General features: G+C 65.0%; 2 protein-coding genes across 3 annotated transcripts; one reads left to right on the forward strand and one right to left on the reverse strand.

The window, feature by feature from the left end:
* Positions 1-4,181: 4,181 nt before the first annotated feature.
* INPP5J (inositol polyphosphate-5-phosphatase J) lies at positions 4,182-12,365 on the forward strand. 2 transcript variants are annotated; one of them, XM_086474048.1, is made up of 13 exons: positions 4,182-4,583; positions 4,659-4,975; positions 5,872-5,982; positions 7,499-7,607; positions 8,287-8,403; positions 8,474-8,649; positions 9,237-9,348; positions 9,720-9,829; positions 10,190-10,379; positions 10,606-10,743; positions 11,158-11,250; positions 11,494-11,598; positions 11,745-12,365. In XM_086474048.1, the coding sequence occupies exons 1-13, from the start codon at positions 4,182-4,184 to the stop codon at positions 12,363-12,365; spliced, it is 2,601 nt and encodes an 866-aa protein (XP_086330174.1). The 2 variants fall into 2 exon arrangements, with proteins under 2 accessions (XP_086330174.1, XP_086330173.1); XM_086474047.1 differs by having other exon boundaries at positions 4,182-4,975.
* A 1,081-nt stretch (positions 12,366-13,446) lies between these two features.
* On the reverse strand, positions 13,447-15,897 carry PLA2G3 (phospholipase A2 group III). The gene is made up of 7 exons (XM_086474387.1): positions 15,471-15,897; positions 15,263-15,395; positions 15,028-15,162; positions 14,400-14,905; positions 14,163-14,292; positions 13,884-14,018; positions 13,447-13,651 (listed from the first exon to the last, which is right to left on the reverse strand). The coding sequence occupies exons 1-7, from the start codon at positions 15,895-15,897 to the stop codon at positions 13,447-13,449; spliced, it is 1,671 nt and encodes a 556-aa protein (XP_086330513.1).
* Between the last annotated feature and the right edge of the window lie 4,215 nt (positions 15,898-20,112).

The raw sequence follows: 20,112 nt of genomic DNA on the forward strand, positions 1-20,112 counted from the left end.
CCCGCCGCCGCCGCCACGTCACGGCGCGGGCGCGCGCGCGTAGGCGGCGAACAGCCGCAGCGCGAGCGTGCCCGCGCCGTGCGTCACGCAGCACGGGGGCGCGCGCTGTGAGCACACGCACACGCCCCGTAAACGCGCCGTGAGGGCGGTGCGACTCCCCTGCGCGCCCCCCCCGCACACCCACACACGCGCCTCCGTGAACATCCACGTCACGAACACACCCACGCCGCAAACGCGCATGTGCGCGCTGCAGACACGCACTGGTGTGCGCACGTGCACACCCCACACTGCGAACGTGCCCGTCGTGAATGCACATGCAGGCTGCAGCCCCCCCCGTGGGCACATACACGTTGCACACGCGAGCACACGCGCACGTGCAGACACCGCAAACGTGTACAACGACGGGCAGGGCAGGGTGTGTGCCCACGTGCACAGCTGTGCGTCCTGCGCGCGTGCCACGGCACCCAGCTGTGCACACTCACGCACCCTCCTGCGCATACAGCTGCACGCGCACGTGCGCAGGGCTCTACACGTACACAGCCGTGTGCATCCTGCACACCACTGCATGTGTGCAACTGCACACACTCACCCCGCCGCTGCACACAGGCCAGCAGAGCCGCACACAGTGCCTCCAGCTCGCAGCGCGCCCACAGACACACCCGCACGTGCAGCAACGCATGCAAACACACGCGCCAGCACACGCGGTCATACGTGCAGCGAGTGTGCGCGCACACTAGGCTCTACACGCACACCCAGCTGCGTGTCACACATGTGCCGCACCCCCTGACCGCACGCCCACGCAGCTGAGCATGCCCACGGCCACATGCGCACAGAACAGCGTGCCCCCCCGCGAGGGTCCAGGTTCGGTCCCCTCTGCCCCCTCCCTGCAGGCATTTGTGGGGACTGGTGACACCTCCAGGGGCTCCCTCCGCCCCAGGTCCGGCAGCCCTGTCACCTCTCACAGCCTCTGCTCGTGCAAAAGATGCTCCAGTCCGTCGTCCCCTTCATGGCCCTCCAGGATGTCCCTGTCTCTTAGACTTGCTCTTGGGAGCCCAGCACTGGTCACTGCACACCAGCGGTGGCCTCACTAGTGCCTCCCTGACCTCACTTGACCTGCTGACAGCTCTCCTGATGCAGCCCAGGGCCCCAACAACACCCTGAACTCCTGGTCAACGTGGTGTCCACCAGGAGCCCCAGGGCCTTTTCTGCAGAGCTGCTCTCCAGCCTGGTGGGCCCCAGCACCTTCTAGTGCCTGGGGCTGCTCCTCCCCAGGGGCAAGACGTTGCGCTTCTCCTGGTTGAACGTCTTAACGTTCCTGTTGGCCCATTTCTCCAGCCTCTGGATGGCTGTGAGACCCTCTGATTTATCAGCTACTCCTTCCTGGTTGGTGGCATCTGCAAACTTGCTGAGGGGGCACATCTAGGTCAGTGATGAAGGCGTTAAACAGGGCTGGACCCAGCATTGGCCCCTGGTGTGCATTGCTAGTGACTGGTCTCCAACTAGAACTTGTGGCACTGACAGCTGGATCCAGCCGTTCAGCCACTCTCGATCCACCTCAATATCTGCTCATCCAGCCTGGTCATCGACAGCTTCTCTCAGGGGATCTGGTGGGACGTGGTGTCAAAGGCCTTTCTGAAGTCCAGGTAGACATGTCCACTGCTCTCCCCTTATCTGCCAGGCCATGCCTTCATCATGGAAGGTGGTCACAGTAGCCAAGCAGAACTTCCCCTCAGAAGTCCTCCCGATGACTTTCTTGTTCGTGGGCCTGGCAACAGTTCCCAGGACAAGCTGCTCCATCATCTTCCTGGGAATGAGATGAGGCTGCCTGGCCTCTAGTTCCCTGGGTCCTTCGTGCCCTTCCTGGGGACAGGAGTGACACCTGCTCTCCTCCAGCCCTCTCCCAGTTGCCATGGTGGGTCACAGATCATTGAGGGTGGCCTCACAGTGACAGGAGCCAGCTCCCCCAGCACTCACAGGTCCATCCCATCAGGGCCCAGGGACCTGGTCCTCTTCTGCCATGATCCTCCTCCACACGGTGCCCCAGCCCTCCCTGGGCACTGGGGCTCCTCACGGCCTGTCATGCGGCTCCAGGCGGAGGTGCAGGAGGTGCTGGGAGCTCTCCGCACCCAGTGCCACCAGTGCCACCGTCTCCTTCAGCACCCACAGGTGCGGGTGCACCCACAGCCCCCCTGCGCAGCACCTTGCTGCGCCCAGGGCGGCACGGTGGCAGGCACACACCTACAGGTGCGCCCGTGGCCCCGACCGGCTACGCCACCTGTGCCTCACGCGGCTGCCCCGAGCACACGTGTGCACCGGTGATGGCGAGCACACCCACCACAGCACGGGTACGCACGAGGGCACACCCACGCAATGATCCCAGGGCTGTGCATACGGTCGCACGCACAAAAAGGCACGCGTGCACGAGGGCAGGCGTGCACACAGAAGGGAAGATGTGCACACACAAGGGCAGTCATCCATGTGCAAGGGCAGACATGCACATGCAAGGGCAGTCGGGCACACACAAGGGCAGACGTGGACGAGCAAGGGCAGATGTGCACACGCAGGGCAGATGTGCACGCACAAAGGCAGGCGTGTACGTGCAAGGGCAATCATGCTCATGCAAGGCAGCTGTGCACATGCAAGTGTACGGGAAATCCCGGCGCCAGAGGTCGGTGCTCACAACGGAGACAGCGGAGTCCTGCCAAAAGCCCCTTCATCCGAACGGAGGGCAGGCCCACCTGGCACGTCCTGTGGAGTCTTTCCGAGCTGCTGGGGTCGCAGCCCCTTTTCACTCTCGTTTCCCGGCTGCAGAGGACCCTCTCCAGCTCCCCGCTGGCTGCGGTACGAGGAAGGCACAGACTTCCCAACCCCCCTGCTACACGCACTACATTTACCCCTTAACACGCAACCCCCTTTGCATCACGCACCGTCTGCTTCATAACCATATCATTATGCATCTCCTGGGCGGAGAAGTTAATATTCATAAGGCAGTGAAGCCTGCGCACTGTTTCCTGAAGTTGAAAAGTTCAGATGCCCTTGACTTGTTCGAGGGAAATTGTTTAATAGTTTTTCTTTTGGGTGACGTTCTCTGTCAGAGCCCCGTAGTCCCGCCCCCAGAGACCCCCTCGCTGTTGAGGGCTCAGGCCCTGCGGGTTTCCCCGGGCGGGGCAGGGCCGCGGCTCTGCCGAGACCCCCGGGTCTGCAACTCGTTCCCTGCCGAACCCCCGGCCCGTCCGGACCCCCAGCGCCCCGCGCGGGCAACCCCCCCCCTCAGCTGGTCGCTGCTGGGGTCGGTGGGACTGGAACCAGCCCGGGCAACTGGTGCTGTGGTTTTGTGCAGACATGTCCCTGATCCTCACACAAGGGCCGTCCTGCACACGCGGGGGCAGGCTTGCACACGCGAGGCCAGATGCGCACGTGCAAGGGCAGGCGTGCATGTGCAAGCGCAATCATGCACACTGAGGACAGTTGTGCACATGCAAGGGCAGTCCTGCGCACACAGGGCAGACATGCACGCTCAAGGGCAGACGTGCCCATGCAAGGCCAGATGTGCATGTGCAAGGGCAGATGTAAACGTGCAACGCCAGATGTGCACGTGCAAAGGCAGTCGTGCACACATGAGGACAGACTTGCACACACAAGACCAGATGTGCATGTGCAAGGGCAGACACGCACACGCAAGCGCAGTCCTGCACAGGCAGGGCAGACTTGCACATGCAAAGACAAACGTGCACACTCAAGTCCAGAAATGCACGCACAAGGGCAGGCATGCACGTGCAAAGGCAGTCCTGGACACGCAAGGGCAGGCGTGCATGTGCAACGGGCACACGTGCACATGCAAGGCCAGTCGTGCACGCGCAGGACAGTCGTGCACGCGCAGGGGCGGCCCCGTCCCAGAGCCCGTGGCGGGCGCGCCCTCCGCTCCTCGCGCCGGCGGGGGGGGGGGGGGGCGGGGGGTGTCCGAGAGAGGGGGCGGGGCACGGCCCGTCACATGAGCGGGGCGGGGCAGCGGCAGGTGCGCGCGGGGCGGGGCGGTGTCGGTCGTGCCGCTCCTGCGCCTTTAAGGCGTCGCGCAGGTGGTGGGGAGTGCTGACGTCACGGGGCGCGCGGCGCCGCCGCCGGGTGGGGCGGCAGGTGCGGGCGGGGCCGGGCCCGGTGCCGCTCGCTCGGGTCTCCCGCCGATGGAGCCGGCCCGGCGCGGCAGCGCGGACCAGGGCTCGGCCGCCGCCTCGGGGCTCTGGCCCGGCCCCCCGCGGGGCACCGCGCCCGCCGCCTCCCTCGCGCGGCCGGCGCCCTTCGGCCCCGGGGGCTCGGCCCGGCCGCTGCCCGACGGCGGGGTCCCGGCGGCGCCTTACCTCGGCGGCGGCGCGGGCGCCCGCAGGAGCTCCCGGCCGGACGCCGCCTGCGACCCCTTCCCCTACGGCTGCCCGCGGCCCGGCGGGGCGCAGCGCGGCGGGCCCGAAGAGCGCGTCCCAGGCCGGGCCGCCCAGCCGCTGCCGATGGAGGTTGGCCGGACCCCGCCTGAGGGGGCCGGCGGGCCCCACGCCTTTCCGCTGCCGGCCCTGCTGCCCCCTAGCCCGGGCGCCCCGCCGCCCCGCCCGGCCGTGCAGTCCCCGGCAGCCCCCGGCCTGGCGTCCAGCCGGCCCGCCGGCCCCGAGCTCGGTCCCCTGGAGCACGCTGCCCCCGGGCAGCCGCTGCCCGGCGAGCGGCGGGAGATGCTCCCCAAGGCGGAGTCCAGCGACCACATCTCGGCCTGGGCCAGCTCCTCGCCCAGGGCCACCGGTCTGCCCAAAGCCGTCTCCAGCGAATTCATCGCCGGCGGGCGGGTGGGCCTGGCCAAGCCCGCAGCCCTCTCCAAACCGGAGCCGGACGAGCTCTCCCTTTTCGGGAGGTCCATCGGCCTGCCAAGCTCCAGCGACCCCTGCGACACGCTGCCGGGCTGCTCGGGAAGAGTCCCAGAGGACGGCTCGTTCCGGTGAGCGGGCGTCGCTGTGGGGGGGGAGCGATGCCGGGCCGGAGCTGCTCTGGCTGTGGGGCAGCGAGCGGAGCCTCCCGTGGGCTGGAGTTGCCCGTTTCTTCCAGGTGTGGGTGGTGCTCAGCTGGGGGAGGTTTGGGATGAGTGGCTGCGGACAAGGAGGTTTCGCTGGCGGGGGGGCGGGAGGATGCCCAACGGTCGCTGTCTGGGCAGGAGAACGGGTGCCATCTGCCCCCGCTGTCCCCAGCTCTGGAGATGGCGCGGCACTGCCCTCCCTTGCTGTTGAAACGAGCTCCCTGTGACCGAGGCTCGTCCTAGCGCTGCCCGAAGAGCCCCGGGCTGCTGGTGCTTGCTGCGTAACGGCGTTAATGTGTTGTGACTGGGGGTGGCTTCGCTCCGGTGAAGGACACCGCTGCGGGGCTTGCAGCGCTGCTGTCACATGCGGTGCCCCGGCCCTTGGGGCTGGCTGTGCTCTGGGGCAGAATCGGGGGGCTGCGATCCGGGTCCTTTTTCCCCAGAGCCCGAGGAATGCGTGATTCTTGGGGAAGGGAGGGGAAGTGGTTTTCCGGGGACACCCTGTCTTGCAGGCTGCCTGCTGTGCTAGCCTCCCTGTGTCAGTCGGTGGTGATGAAAACGAGGGCTCTTTGTGCTGCTTGCTGGAATTTCACTGGGGCTTGGGGTGCAGCGGGAATTGCCACGTGCCGAGGAATGGGGGGAATTTAGAGGCAAGGACCTGTTTCCATCCAGCAGAAGTTGAGGACCTGGTGTACGTGCCCTGGCGAAGCTTTGGCTGTGGCCATTTCTGTGTGGAGCTGGGGGCTGAATGTGGGGGGGGATGGCGACAGGGAACACCCCTGAGCCCCAGCGTTAGCCTGTTCTTCCTTTGTCCTCCCAAGCATTACAGTGGTCACCTGGAACGTGGGCACAGCCATGCCCCCGAATGATGTGACATCCCTGCTGCACCTCAACACAGGCGAGACAAATGATGCAGACATGATCGCCATTGGGTAAGAGGATGAGGAGCAGGGCCCCCACCCCTGCCCTCCTGTGCCCCTTTCTGGAGGATCCCTGTAGCCCTGGGGGGTGGGGAATGGAAGAGCTGCAGCCCCAGCCTCCCTGGGGCATGGTGAGCAGGGAGGCGTGCGCATCACAAGCAGTAAAACATCAGAAAAGATGCTGCAGGATCAGCTCCTGGTAACATGGGAGTCTGAAGAGGAACCAAAACACTTGAATCCTCAGTAGCCTGGAACCCTTGCAGAGCCTGTAGCTGGCTGTGCTGTGCAGAGCTGGGCCTTGGCAAGCGCTGCTCTTGCCATGAGCCCTGGCAACCTTGGGGTCAGGTCTGTGGGGGCATTTAACTTCCTTGCCAGAGTCTTCTGGGAGCGTTTTCCTTCTCTCAGCTTTTGCCTGTGGTATGCAAGGCTCAAGGGCACAAAATCTGCTCTTCTCTCGCAGCTGGATTGGCTCTGTGCCCCTGGCAACACTTAAGTGCTGGCAGGGCAGCGCCACGTTGGTGTGGTGAGGCTTTATTGATGTGGCTGGTGAGACAAGCTCTGCCAGTCTAAGGGCAAACTGGTCCCTCAGGGTTTGCTGTGGTGTGTGTGGATTCCTGCTAAGACCAGGGACACGCTGGTGTCCTCACACAGGGAGCGAGAAGCAGCCTCTGCCCGTAGGCAGAGGTGGAAGAGCTGGATCTGCCTCCCAGGGAACCTCCTGGAGTGCTCCTCGCCCCCGGGCAAGCAGTGTAAGGCTGAGGCTACAATACCGTGTTGGAGCCAGTCTCCTGGTCCCCTCAGCCTTGCAGACCATTGGGATGGGGCTGTGGAGGTGGACCCGAGCCTGGGTGATGTGGTAGGGGGTGTAGCTGTCAGCACGGGACTTGCTGGGACTGTGTCCTGGCCAGGACAGGGTGTCCTGCTGCTCCGTACCTCCAGGGCGTCTCTGCCTGGCTTCGTCCTTCCTCTGACCTCTTTGTGTGCCCCGGGCACTTGATATTTTTGGACAAGACATTTCCTGATTCTGCCATTCTCTCTGTGGATGTTCTCCTTCCCTCTCTTCACTAATTGCTGAGCCCGGAGGAGCACTATTAACCTTCTGTTTGCCGCTGCCCTGAGCTTGGTGGCTAGGGTGCGTCTGGACACCCTGTGCTGAAGTACTGGTGAGACCTGGCTTCTCTGTAGAGACCAACGCAGCTGAAATGTCCCCCAAGCCCCTCTTGCACCTAGAGATAGGCTTTAGATGGCTGCCCAGCCCTGTGCAGCTGAACAACTCCTGCTTTAAGAAGGGCCAAGGCCTCGTGGGTTCAGGGCCACTTGTGCCTTCTGCTAGCACGTGGCCCAGCATTGCTGGAGCAAGGACATGGCTGCTTTGTGCTCTAAACCCAGAGTCCTCTCTTGAACTGCCCTTCCCACCCTGGCCCTACTCCCCTGCACTGTGCTTTGGCACCGTTCCCACAGAGCGCTCGCTAGCTGGGGCACGGACACCTTCCTGGTGTGGCTGAGGGACCTGTCCCTTTCCTCCCAGGCTGCAAGAGGTGAACTCTAAGATAAACAAGCGCCTGAAGGATGCCCTCTTCACAGATCAGTGGAGCGAGCTCTTCATGGATGTGCTGAGCCCCTTCCACTTCATCCTGGTAAGGAGGTCCCAAGGGGGCTGGGCAGCTGGTGTTCCCTCTCGGCCTTCCAGGAAGGTGGACCGTGGGGAGAGAGAGTTGGACTGCAGGGACAGAGGGAGGAGGTGCAGGGGGACAGTGTGCTGGAGGGGACAGTGTGCTGGAGGGGACAGTGTGCTGGAGGGGACAGTGTGCTGGAGGGGACAGTGTGCTGGAGGGGACAGTGTGCTGCTGTCCAAGTGGCGTGTGGGGGCTGCCCTGAGGGCTAGTGGTGCATCTCACCAGTGAGCTGTCTAGCTTGTGCCACCCTACTCCCTTTCCTGTGCCTTAGGCTTCCCCCGTGGTGCTTTGGGGATGCTTCTTGTTGCCTGCTGTGGTGCCTCAGGGTGAGGAGGTGAATGTGGGAGCAAGCCTGTGCTTCTGGCAGCAGCCTGCGGGTCCCAGGGCAGGTTCAGCTCCCCAGGGTGCTTGCCCCAGAGTGTGCGTAGGCCCGGCAATGCTCAGGCTCATCTCTGCTGTCAGTGTTCAGGAGGGTGTGCGTGGTTCTCTGAGCTAAATGTGCTGTTGGTCATCTGCAAGATGGGGGGCATGTAAAGGATGGAGGTGCTGCCCCTGTAGCCTGGAGGTGGGGGAAGCTGTTCCTGCTCCTACGGGCTCTGCTGTGGCTACCATCCTGCTTCAGCCCCTGGTCCCATTCCAGGTCAGCACGGTGCGGATGCAAGGTGTGATCCTACTGGTTTTTGCCAAGTACTACCACCTCCCCTTCCTGCAGGACATACAGACAGACTGCACGAGGACGGGATTGGGAGGCTACTGGGTGAGTGTGGCCCTGGGGGAGGTGGCAAGTGGCTGGCTTCCCAAGGAGTCATGGGATCCTCTTGGTGCAGGGCAACAAGGGTGGGGTGAGCGTTCGTCTCTCCATCTTCGGCCACATGGTCTGCTTCCTGAACTGCCACCTGCCAGCACACCTGGAGAAGGCGGAGCAGCGCAAGGAGGACTTTGCCACCATACTGCACATGCAGCAGTTTGATGGGCGTGTGGCCAGCGGCATCCTGGACCATGAGTGTGTACCCCACCGCTTCACTCCCCAGTCTGGGCCAGGGCTCTAGTGCCAGCCCCCGTCCTTGGCCCCCTCTAGATAGGGTCTGGAGTCTGTCCCCTGGATTCCCAGTACAGCTTGGAGGTGGGGTCTTGCCTGCAGAGCTGCAAAATTGTCCCATGGCCTGGTGGGGACCTGGCATGGTGGGGGGTAGGTTTTAAGAGGGCTTGTTGGTCTCCCCTGGGGCAGCTCCTGCCATCCTGGTGCTGTTGGGGTTGGGGATCGGTGAGGTGCAGGGCCTGGCTCTGCCCTCGTGCCTTGGCTGTGTGGTCTGACTCTGGGTGCCTCACAGTGGAAATTTCCACCCTCAATTTCTGCTCAGGGAAGTCAGGCCCATGGGGTTAATGATGCTTGGTCCTACCTGAGGAATCCTGACAGGGCTGGCAGCTGGCCATGCCACCAGCTGCGTGCTGACCTGCACTGGTACTCCCAGGATGGCCCATGCCGCAGGCTGAGGCCGCCCGCAGGCTGAGGACGTTTTCCCCCTGCTGTGCTGCCTGGCTCTGGTAGCCTCGGCCCTTCCAGCCCGTCACCCTCCCTCCCACCTACAGCCTCGTGTTCTGGTTCGGGGACCTCAACTTCCGCATCGAGAGCCTCGACATCCGCTTTGTGAAGTACGCCATCGACAGCAACATCCTGAGCCAGCTCTGGGAGAAGGACCAGGTGCGAGGGACGAGCGCGCTGCTGACCCTCAGCCATGCTGCGAGGGGTGTTCGGCCCTTGCCGAAACTGCCTGTGCAGCTGTGAGGCAGGGCGTGTCCCCTTGCTGCTCGTGGGGCACAAAGGGCCCTGGCTCTCCAGGGAAGCAATGCGGTCCCAGGATGGTCTTTCTTGGAGCTGGGCACATTCTTCCTTTACCAGTGTGCTACGAAGAGCTGGGGGAACTGGGTCTATGGACTTGCTGCTTGCATGGCATGGACAAACCCTGGGATCTGTGTGGGGCTGGCAGCAGTAGGACAGGGATGAGCGTGAAGAGGTCTTGAGGACTTGCAGAGGGGGTCTGGCCACTCCCTGACTTGCTCTCTTTCCCACAGCTGAACATTGCCAAGAGCACCTGGCCTGTCCTCAGCGGCTTTCAGGAGGGACCCCTGAACTTTCCACCCACCTTCAAGTTTGATGTGGGCACCAACAAGTACGACAGCAGGTAGGAGAGCAGAGCTCAAGCGTGTGCTGGGCCTGGGAGCGGGTGGCATGGCTGAGGGATGTGGAGGTGGTGGGGCACGGAGCCAGGGTGGGGGCTCCTGCTGGTGGGGCAGAGGCTGATGCTGGTGTGGATGGATGGAGTGAGTCGTGCTGGGGCAGGCACGGGCTGGACTGGGGATGGCAGGCTGGGACGTAATTGTTGTGCTGGTGCCAGTGCAGGTCTGTCCCTGCAGCTGCACTGAGCTGTGTGCCGAGACGAGCTGCATCCCCTGCCCGCGCGTGCTGTAGTGCCGGGGGAGGCAGTTTGGGGTAGAGCCCACTGCCCCCTGCCAGGGAAGAGATGCCCCTCTGTGCCCCGCAGTGCCAAGAAGCGAAAACCTGCCTGGACCGACCGCATCCTCTGGAAGATCAAATCTCCCAGTCTTGGGCTTAGCGCAGGCGGGCGCCGGCCCAGCCGGGGCATCCTGTCGGTGAGCCAGCTCTGCTACTGCAGCCACATGGAGTACACCGTCAGCGACCACAAGCCGGTGGCTGCCATCTTTGCAGTGCAGGTGAGTGCTGTCCGGGCCCATGGGGCGTGTGGGCAGGAGCTACGGGGGTGAGATGCCCAGCTAGTGTGTGCAGGGTATGGTGGGGTCTGTGTGGCTCGTTTTATTTTTGTTTGGCAAGCTTAGCTGTCTTGCTGCTGTTGGTGTATGCGGGAGGGCCCAGCCCTAGATGGGCAGCAGGGGCAGCTCTCGTTGGCTTGCCTTTGCTCACCATGTACGTGTCTGACAGTTTGCTTCCAAGACAGACAAGCCGCCGGTTGAGATTTATGTGGCTGACGAATGGAGCAGGCCTGAGCAAGCAGTGGTCAGGTACAAGATGGCTGCTGGCTTCCACCGGAGCTCCTGGGACTGGATAGGACTCTACCGGGTAGGGGCTTGGGGGCTGCTGGGGCCAGAGGGAGTGGGGAGCACTGCAGAGCACTGCGGGGTCCCTTCTGAGCTAACCCCCCAACAGTGGACACGGGTGCATGGCATGGACTTGTGCTCTCCCTTCCCCTGGGAAGCCCTGGCCCTTGGCAGCAGGATTTGGCCCTGCTTTCAGAGGCTCAGATCCAGCAATTCCTTTCTTCTCCTGCTCTGTGGGCCCCACGGGGTCCAAAGCCCCACACTCCCAGGGGCTGGGGGCCAGGATACTGCTGGGTGGGTGCAAGACAGCTCTTGGTCTCCCTGTGCAGGGCGAGGGTGCTGAGTGAGAGGAGAACTCGGGCTGGGTGTGGGTGATAGGGCTGAGTAGGGCTGATGTGCCTCACCACCACCTCTTTTCCCATGTCCGTGCACACAGGTGGGCTTTCGGCACCCTAAAGACTACGTGTCCTACGTCTGGGCCAGGAGCGATGACGGAGAGCGCTGCCTCGAGAAGCAGCTCTGTGCACAGGTGAGCTGGGGCCAGCCTTGCTGTCTTGCTGGGCCCCAGTCGGGGGGGGGGGGTGGGTGTGTGACAATAGCCCCTTTGTGCCCCTGATGGCGCAGGAGGGCACCTCCTTACTGCCTGGTGCTGAGCCTCGGGCAGCCCCACTGCGCTGGCACCGGGGAATTTCTGTTCTCAGCTGGGGTTGGCGGTGGGAGGGCACACCGCTGTGCCCAGGCCTGGTGCCCGTCACCTGTCTCTGGGCTGCAGGTGATGTTCTCGGAGGAGGCGCTGCCCAAGGGGAAAGGCGAGTACATCCTCGGCTACTACAGCAACACCTCCAGCAGCATCGCCGGCGTGACTGAGCCCTTCCAGGTCAGCACAGGCAAGAGGCCAGGGCGAGGGGCTGAGGGATGGAGGGGGGATGTTGGGTAGGGGTGCTCAGCTGGCAGAGGCCAGCCGCTGTGGTAGCCCACAGCCCCCTGTGAGGATCAGCCGGCAGTGCTGATGCAGGGGTGCAGATATCCTTGCCCAGGTCCGAGGAGGGCAGCAGCCCTACGGACAGCTCGGGCAGCAGCTCAGAAGAGGAGGATGACAGCACCCTTGTCCTGCTGGCCCCCAAATCCCGGAGCCCCAGCCCGGGCAAGATGAAACGGCACAGGAGCCGAAGCCCCAGCCTGGCCAAGTTTCAGGGCCTCATCCTGCGGCCATCGAGCCGGGACAGGGGTACGAGCCGCAGCCCCTCACCCCGGAGCCGCCGCAGCCTCACCGGGGACATCCCCACCATCCACCTGCCCCAGGAGGAGTTGGGGTGCCGTGGAGCCAAAGCCAAGGAGCCAGGGTGGGCAGCTGACAGCCAGGAGGGCAGCTCCTTCTACCAGACTGTGCGGGAGCAGGGTGGCCCCCGGCGTGTCTCTGCTGACAACCCCCTGGCCAGAGCTGACCCCAGGAACCTGGGCCTGCTGCCCGCGCTGCGCCTGGAGATGATCGACCAGGCCATGGGCCGGTGGAGGGAGAGTGCAGACCAGGGCTACCCCTGCCAAAGGATGAGCCCCACCAGCCCCCCAGGCTGCAGCAGCTCCCCAAAGGAGGGGAGCAGCCCCCAACAGCTGGACAGCCATAGCTGTGCCATGGGTCGCTGATGCAGTGGCCCCCTCCCTCCTCCCTGTAGCGCGCTTGCTGTGTGCTTTCCTCTGCCACTTTCCTGCTGAGACACCCCTCTCCCTTATTTATTGCAGTGACTCATCACCCCCGTTGTGTGCCTGGCAGGTAGGGGCCTCCTCCTGCTCCCCCCAGCCCAAGCTGCCACCCTGGGCCTGGGAGGTGGCACAGGGGAGGGCAGAGCTTGGCTGGTGCTGTCGGAGTCCCCTGTGAAATTCCTGGGTGCTGGCCTTGCACCCAAGGTGAGACAGGAGGCCAAGGGCAGGGCTCTGGCAGCAATGACGATGGGCATAGAGTGAGGACCACCCCAGGGTACCCTTGAGATCAAAGCTTGCTCCTTCCCTGCTGCTACCACTGTGCCTCAGCCTCGGACGTAGTGCAAGCGACAAAATAAACCATCCTGCCCACCCTAGCTGCACTGTGCTTACTGCAGGGGGGCAGGATCAGCCCCTGGGGTGGGGACGACAGTGCAAACAGGGGTCAGCAGGCTCAGCCCTGGCACTGCACACCATGCTCAGACCACCCTTTATTTCTCTTCTGCTGCACACAGGGACTGACCCCCCCCTCCCCAGGGCAGAGCCCTGGGCCAGGCCCTGCCTGCCACCCCCCCGGCCTTGCTCCTGGGCTGGGAGCCAGCACAGGCTCCAGCCCTCCCTGCATCCCCCCTCCCAGGGGAAGGGGGTCAGTCAGACCACCCTGCTCAGGTTGCCAGCTGAAGGAGCACAAAGTCAGGGATGGGGAGTCCTTCCATGCCCTCTGCGTGGGGGATCCAATGGCCAAAGCATCCTCCCCTGCCTCAGGGCACACCAGGGAAGGAAGATGGTGGGGTTCTCCTTTTCCCCTTGCTTTGATGCTTACAGATGGCAGCCACAGCTCCTTGAGAGGCTTTGCAGTGTCTCTGCCAGCCCCTGCTCCAGCTGTGGCCCCCCAGCTCCATGCAGTGATGCCAGCAGCCATGCTCAGTGCCATCCCTTGTGTCAAGGACCAGCAATCAAGCAGCTCCACTCCGTGGCTGCTGCACAGCATGTCTTCCTCCCCGCACGAGGCAGTGCTGCTCGGCCTTCACCGGGGCAATGTGTGAGGCTGAGCACCCAGCTTCTGCTCCAAGGCCAGCCGCAGGCAGCGCTCGTAAAGGGTGCCAGCACTGGTCTGTGTCTTCCAGTCTAGATGCTCGGTCTTTGAGGTCACGTGTGGAGGACCCCAGCGCCTCAGTATCTTTTTGAGATGCCGTGCAGGTAGTAGCACAGCCCGGGTCACTGTGATACAGCTGCCGGAGAACCAAAGCCATGACCACCAGCGTAACACCACAGCACCGACATCCATTGCCTTCTACCCCAACCCTGCTTGTGGCACAGCAGAGCAGAGGAACAATGCTCACGCTGCCAGCTTTGTATCAAGGCTGCAGGAGAGCACCCAGCCCTGCCAGGCCATCCCTCCTGCCCGTGCAGGGGATAAAGCCCCACACAGGCCACCTTCTTCCCTTGACCCTCTGCACTCACTTGTGCTGCGACCCCTCGCCCGGGCTGCAGTCAGAGGTCGGTTCCAGAACAAAGCAGTCTGTGGTGATGTGGTCAGCCAGGACAGCCACCTCTGCGTCACTGAGGTCCCTCGCCCTGCGCAGGTACCGTGCCAGCCTGCGGGCACAGCAGGGCAGTGGTCAGCAGCTGCTGGCCAGGGTGGCCATCCTGCTGGGTCCCACCTCTTCTGACCCCAAACTATATGCAGGCAGTGCCCTGCGATGGCGGGAGAAGCCCTGCCTTTTCCTCCCGGACACGCACCTGCGAGTGCAGTTGCAGTGGAAGAGTGTCCTGGCGCCCCCGTTGTGCAGCTGGTACTTCACCTCGTGGGGTGCGATCTGGTGCTGGCACTTACCCAGGTGCCTGTAGCACCGGCACGCTCTGCCCGGGCCTGAGGGGATGGCACAGTGAGGGGCACCCCCAGCACACAACCCAAGCGGGCCGAGGCCTTTGGACACCCAAGCGGCAGTGCACGCTCTGCCCCCAGCACCGGCTCACCTTGCTGCCTGTGCCCCTCCAGGGTGGGCACCGGGGTGGCTCTGCACCCCTCTGCGGCCAGGCTGGCTCCGGTGCCGCCATCCCGAGGGTGCGCCGGGCAGGCGGGGTGCGCTGAGCCCGCAGCCCTGCGCTGGGCTCCGCCGGGTGCTCGCCTTCCTCCAGCGAGGTTCTGTTCCAACACGGTCACCGCTGGTGGGCGGCCGGGCTCTGGTGCCTGCTGCGCTGCTGGGTGCTTGGTCCTGGGCTCAGTCTTGTCCCCGGAGGACGAAGGGGACAAGGTACCCGGGCCCTGTGACAGCTGGGCTGCCGCAGGCTTCCGTGCCTGGCGGAACCCGGGGTTTTGCCCCAGTCCCTGGCGGAGCCGCCTGCGCCCTGCTCTGGAGGGCTTCCTTCCCTCGCCCGGGGGCCGCCCAGCGGGGCTACCCCTCTCCTCCGCAGGCGGGCCGTGCTGGTACTGACTCTGCTGCACCATCCTGGCCAGGGGCACCGTGCCGTAACGCTCACACCTGGGGGCACAACGGGCCGTGAGGCTCCTCGCACCAGCCCCGCCACGGCCGGTGGCGCAGCCAGGCAGGGCACGCTGGGGGCTGCGGCAGCGACGGGGGGAACCCCCCCCCGGGGCACTCACCCCCCCCACCAGCGCCACTGGATGCACTCCTCGCTCTCCTCCAGCACGAAGCACGGCACTTCCAGCAGGTTGAAGAAGGTAACGCCGATGATGTTAGAGACGGTGTCGTTGAGGGCCAGCAGGCACTGCCGGAACCTGCGCGGCAGACGGGGGCGGTAAGCGGCCCGACGGCCCCCCGGTGCGTTCCCCCCGGCCCGGCCCCCCGGTGCGTCCGTGTCCCCCCGCCCCCGCGCACCTGGCATCGCAGTCGCAGTGGGAGACTGTGTGCAGGCGGTAGTTGCGGATGCCGTAGTTGAACTGCAGCGCCGCGATCTGCGCCGAGCACTGGTCGTGCTCCCGGCAGCACCGGTCGGGGCCGCGGAAGAGACCTGCGGGCAGCGCCGGTGAGCGCGGCCCCGCCGGGGGGATGCGCTGTGCCCGCGCCCCCGCCCCAGCCCCCGTACCCAGCTCGCTGGCGTTCCCCGCCGAGTCCCCGGCTCCGCACCACAGCGTGCCCGGCAGCGTCCAGCCCCGCCGGCGGCGCCCTCCCGGCGGCGCGGGGTCGGCGCAGGCTGCGCGGCGCCGCCAGAGCGCGGCCAGGTCCCGCCGCAGCGCGGCACTGGGGGCGGCGGGCGGGCGGCGGGCGCACGCAGCGCGGAAGGCGCGGGCCAGGCGCGGGTCACGGCGGGCCCAGCAGGCGCGGAGGCGGCCGCGCCCGGTCCAGGCGCTCTCCACCAGCGCGGCCGGGCCGGGGCCGGGGCCGGCGCTCAGGAAGGCCATGTACCGCGCGTCCCCCGCGCTCGTCGCCCGCTGCGCGCACACGGCGCCGCCGGGCCAGGCGCGTGCGCACGCGCACACCGCCGCGCAAGCCAGGACCGCGCGCACCCACATCCCGCGGCGCCGCGCGCCCGCACCCGCGCCCCGCGCCCGCCTTTTTAAGCCCGCTCCCGGCGGCGGACTCAGCGCTGATTCGGCCGCGCCGGCCCCGCCCCGCCCCGCCCTGGCCCGGGCACCTCCCTTCCTCTGCACCTCCGTCCCCGGCACCCCCTGCCGCGGGCACCCCCCGCCCCCCGATCCCCGGCACCCCGCCCCATGCGCCCGCTGCCCGCGCACCCCCTCCCTGGGCACCCCCCGCCCGGACACCCCCGGGACAGGCCTCCCCCGCTGGGCAGCCCCAGCCCGTGCCAGTGCAGACCCCACAGGGCAGCGGGGCACGGGCGGGTGTCTGGGTAGCGGGGCGCAGGCAGGCGGCTGCCCACCCACCTTGTGTGTGCCCCCGTGTGCCCCCGTGTGCATGCGGGTGTCGTGCCCGTGCCCACAGCTGCCGTGCGCGGTGCCGGTCACAGAGTCACCGTCTCATCCAGCCCCCGCCGAAGCTGCCTCATGGCTCACACCGCGTCCGGTGACATGTTGGGGAGCTCCAAGGATGGAGCCTCCCTGCGCTGGCGCTTGACCTGCACGGTATGAAGGTGTTTCCTGGTGGCCAAAGGGAACCTCCTGTGCTCCGGTTTTGGCTCATTGTACCTTCCCCTATCACTGGGCACCACTGGGAAGAGGCAGGCTCCGTCCTCTTTGCACGCTCCCTGCAGGTATTTCTCTGTATCAACAGGATCCCCCTCAACGCCTTTGGCTCCAGGCTGAGCAGACCCTCCTTGTAGGACAGATGCTCCGGTCCCTTCACCACCATCATGGCCCTTTGCTGGACTCACCTCAGCAAGTCCAGGCCTTGCCCAGGTGAGCCCAGGCTGGAGAGGACACTGCTCATCCCCGGTGCTCCTCTCCCCTGCTCTGCCTGGTGCAGCTGGGGTCACTGGTGGCCTCTGCCGTGAGGACACAACCCTGGCTCCTCCTCAGCTGGTGTCCAGTGGGATCCCAAGGTCCGTCCCTGCAGAGCTGCTGTCCAGCTGGTGGCCCAGCCTATGATGTTACATTTCCCACTGGGAACTGGGGATCTCTCTCCTGGGAGCATGGCTGGGTTGTGGGACAGGGCTCACCCCCCCAACCCATATTAGGGCTCCAGTGCCCCAGGGGAACATTGCTTAGGGTGGCTGGTGGATCCGGTACCCCCCATCCCACTGCATCGCTGCTGTGTCCCAGAGGGATGCTGGCCCTGCCCGGGAGAAGTGGCCCACGGGGGTCCAGCTTCACCTCTCTCTGCCAAGGGAGAGCCAGGAAGGGGCTGGAAAAGGAAGGAAAGAAGCAGCAAGAGCCACCATGATTCCCCCAGTGCAGCTCTGCGTTCGGAGCCAGCCTGGGGTTTATTTTCTTGCCCAGCATGATGCTCTGCCTTGCTGGGGTTCTGTGTGCCGGGGGGTCAGGGAAGATGGTTTGGGGAGCCCCACATGCCAGGGAGCACTGCCTGGCAGCTAGGGGCTGGCAGACAGTGTTCAGCAGTGGAGCCTTATCTCACCTTGTCAGGATTTCCTTGATAGCGTGGACAGAGGCCAACGCTGCAGACAGTGCAGAGTCCACCCTGCAGCTGTGACATGGCTGCCATGAGCCACTCGTGACATCGCCTGAGGTATTGCAAAGGTCTCCCAGCTGCTGTCTTGCCTGGCAGGGCCACCTCTAGGCTTGCGTGGCCCCTGTCCTGTGGAAGGATGTTTCCACCCCAGAGGCTGCGTTCACCAAGTGGGATGGGGGCTGGCGCTGGGAAAGAGCTCAGCTAGGAGATACCCCAGCCCCGGGGCAACCAGCCCTCAGCCACCTTGCCAGGTGCCACAGAGCCCTCCTGCTGCAGGGTCCACCACCTGCACTGCACTCCTGTCCCCTGCGCACCCAGAGTGTCCCAGGGCAGCCCCATGCCCAGCCTGTCCTCGCAGCCCTGTGGGGGCCCCACGCGGGGGGCCCCACGGGGGAAGCCCCACGTCAGCGGCACGCTGCAGCCTTGACTGCCGAGTGTGTGAGTGCTTTGGGGCCTCGGGACCCTGTTTGGGTTTGTCTGGAAGATAACGATAAGGAGGGACAGCCGGTGCTCTGGTCTTCACCCCCTAAGCAGCCGGTGGGGGGGACGTGGCTGCAGAGCACCCACCGGTGGGGGGACGTGGCTGCAGAGCACCCTGCCGTCTGACCGGGCTGGGGTGAGGCTGGGGTCCAGCCGGCCGGGGTGTGGGGCTGAGCCCTGGGCTGCCTGCCCCGACGAGCAGCGCTGGGCAACCCTGTGTGCGGCACAGCTGACGTGGCCCAAGGTCGCCGGCAAGGCCGGCGCAGGGCTGAGGTGCCAAGGGCTCGCTCTGCCTGTGCTGCCTGTGCTGCCGCAGCCCCCGGGACACCACTGAGCCTGCAGCGGGGAGCGCTGGGCTCTGGCAGAGGTGCCGGCGACCACGGGCCCGAGCAGTGAGGGTGGCCAGCAGGTCCCGGGCTGGATCAGCAGGCACACAGGGACGGGCTGCCAAAGCCATTCTCCCCCACTGCTCTGCACGCCGTGTTCTGTTTGGGGCTCCTCGGGACAAGACAGACATCCCGTACTGGAGCGAGGCCGGTGGAAGCTGCCGAGCTGTCTGGGGCTGGAGCTGGGCTTCCTTGGGCTGGAGGAGGGAAGGACAAGCAAGACCTTATCTGCCCTGGACTCCAGGTCGTGGCAGGGCTCGTTCCTTCTCCCTTCGCACCCCCAAGTCCAGCCTGGGCACCAAGGGGATGCCTCCTATGGGGACACGGTGCAGGCAGAGGCTGGATGTCCAGACAGCGCAGGTGACTGCCGGCTGTGGGGCCTCGTCCGTGTCCTGGAGCTGCCCCCACGTCCAGCCTTGCCCTTCGCCCCAGCCCAGCTGGCAGCACCAGCTCCTGCGGGCGTGTGGACCGTGCACGCTGCCGGCTGTGTCCCGCTCGGGTCCCCACAGCAGAGGCACCAGTGGATGGGGGCACGGCTCTCCCCTCTCTGGGGAAGGGGCTGCTACCCGGGCCGGGGCAGAGCCAGAGGAGCCTGAGCTTTTGCCAGCACCAGCAGGGAGGGGAGCTGGCTCTGCAGAGCCCCGGGCACCCCCAGCCAGGTCCTGCATGTAAACACCGAGTGGCTCAAGGACTGCCATGGGACAATGTCCTTCACGTGGGGGATCCACAGGGATGTTGCATAAGGAGTTGCTGCAGTACTGGATACCAGCCTTCTGCTTTCCACTGCTCTATGCTGGAACCTATACCTTCACGGAGATGAAAAGAAGAAAGGATGAACACATGTCTGTCCTGTTCATGAGGGCATCCAGAGCTCTGGACACGGAAGGCAGAGCAGAGAAACAACTTCTTTATGTTAGCAAATCTCTTGCAAAGTCTGGAAACCAAAACGAGAGTTGATGTGAGCGAAGGGATGACGCAGTTATTTCACACCCGAGCTGAGGTTATAAATTCAACCAGCTTTGCAGACCCAAGGGGAGACTCTGGAGGGCTGGTGTGGACTCTGCTGTGCACCCACAAGTCCCTCCATCCCCTGCCGGGCCACGGTGGTTCGGCACTTCCTGGCCAGCAGGTGACATGGACTGGGTGCTACCACATCCGTCACCCGCCTCTGTCTAGGAGAGTCTGGGTCAAGCTGTGGCTCCACGTCACATCTTTGTCCCACTTGTGTCCCCTTCTTTGGCACCTTGTGCTGGGGCCACCCTGTCATGCTTCTGTGGGCACCCTCAGCACACCACAGCCAGGAGTGCCCCCAGCGGCTCTGTCCCAGCCCGCTGGATTGGGCTGGCTGGGCTGGCAGGAGCAGAGCTCAGTCTTTCCGCCAGCCAGCAGCACTGGGATGTGGTGGGAGTCAGGCTCCTCTGCTGCTTTTGTGGCACATCTGCTCCCTGGCTGCCACCTGGGACCAGAGTCCGGGGTGATGGGCTCAACTCACCTGTGGCCTGCAGCCCTGGCTCTAGGGGAGAGCACTGTTTCAGTCTGGGATTGCACTCGTGCCCGTGGGTGCCCAGCCCACCCTGGGCAAGGAGAGGCAGGGCCTGCTCTGCCTGCACAGCCAGGCCTTGGGGAGGCTGCGCTGGGGCTGGGATTTGGCTTGTGCCCGGAGTAACTTAAGGAAAGGGCTGTCCCTCTAGAATATATTTTCTAACACAGTTTAGGGGGGAAGGGATTAAAAAGGGGGAATCATCTCTCAGGCGATTGCCAGACTCTCGGTGCAGA

This window comes from Leptosomus discolor, chromosome 16 (genome assembly GCF_034619465.1).
Source record: "Leptosomus discolor isolate bLepDis1 chromosome 16, bLepDis1.hap2, whole genome shotgun sequence".
In the NCBI taxonomy this organism is placed as follows: Eukaryota; Metazoa; Chordata; class Aves; order Leptosomiformes; family Leptosomidae; genus Leptosomus; species Leptosomus discolor.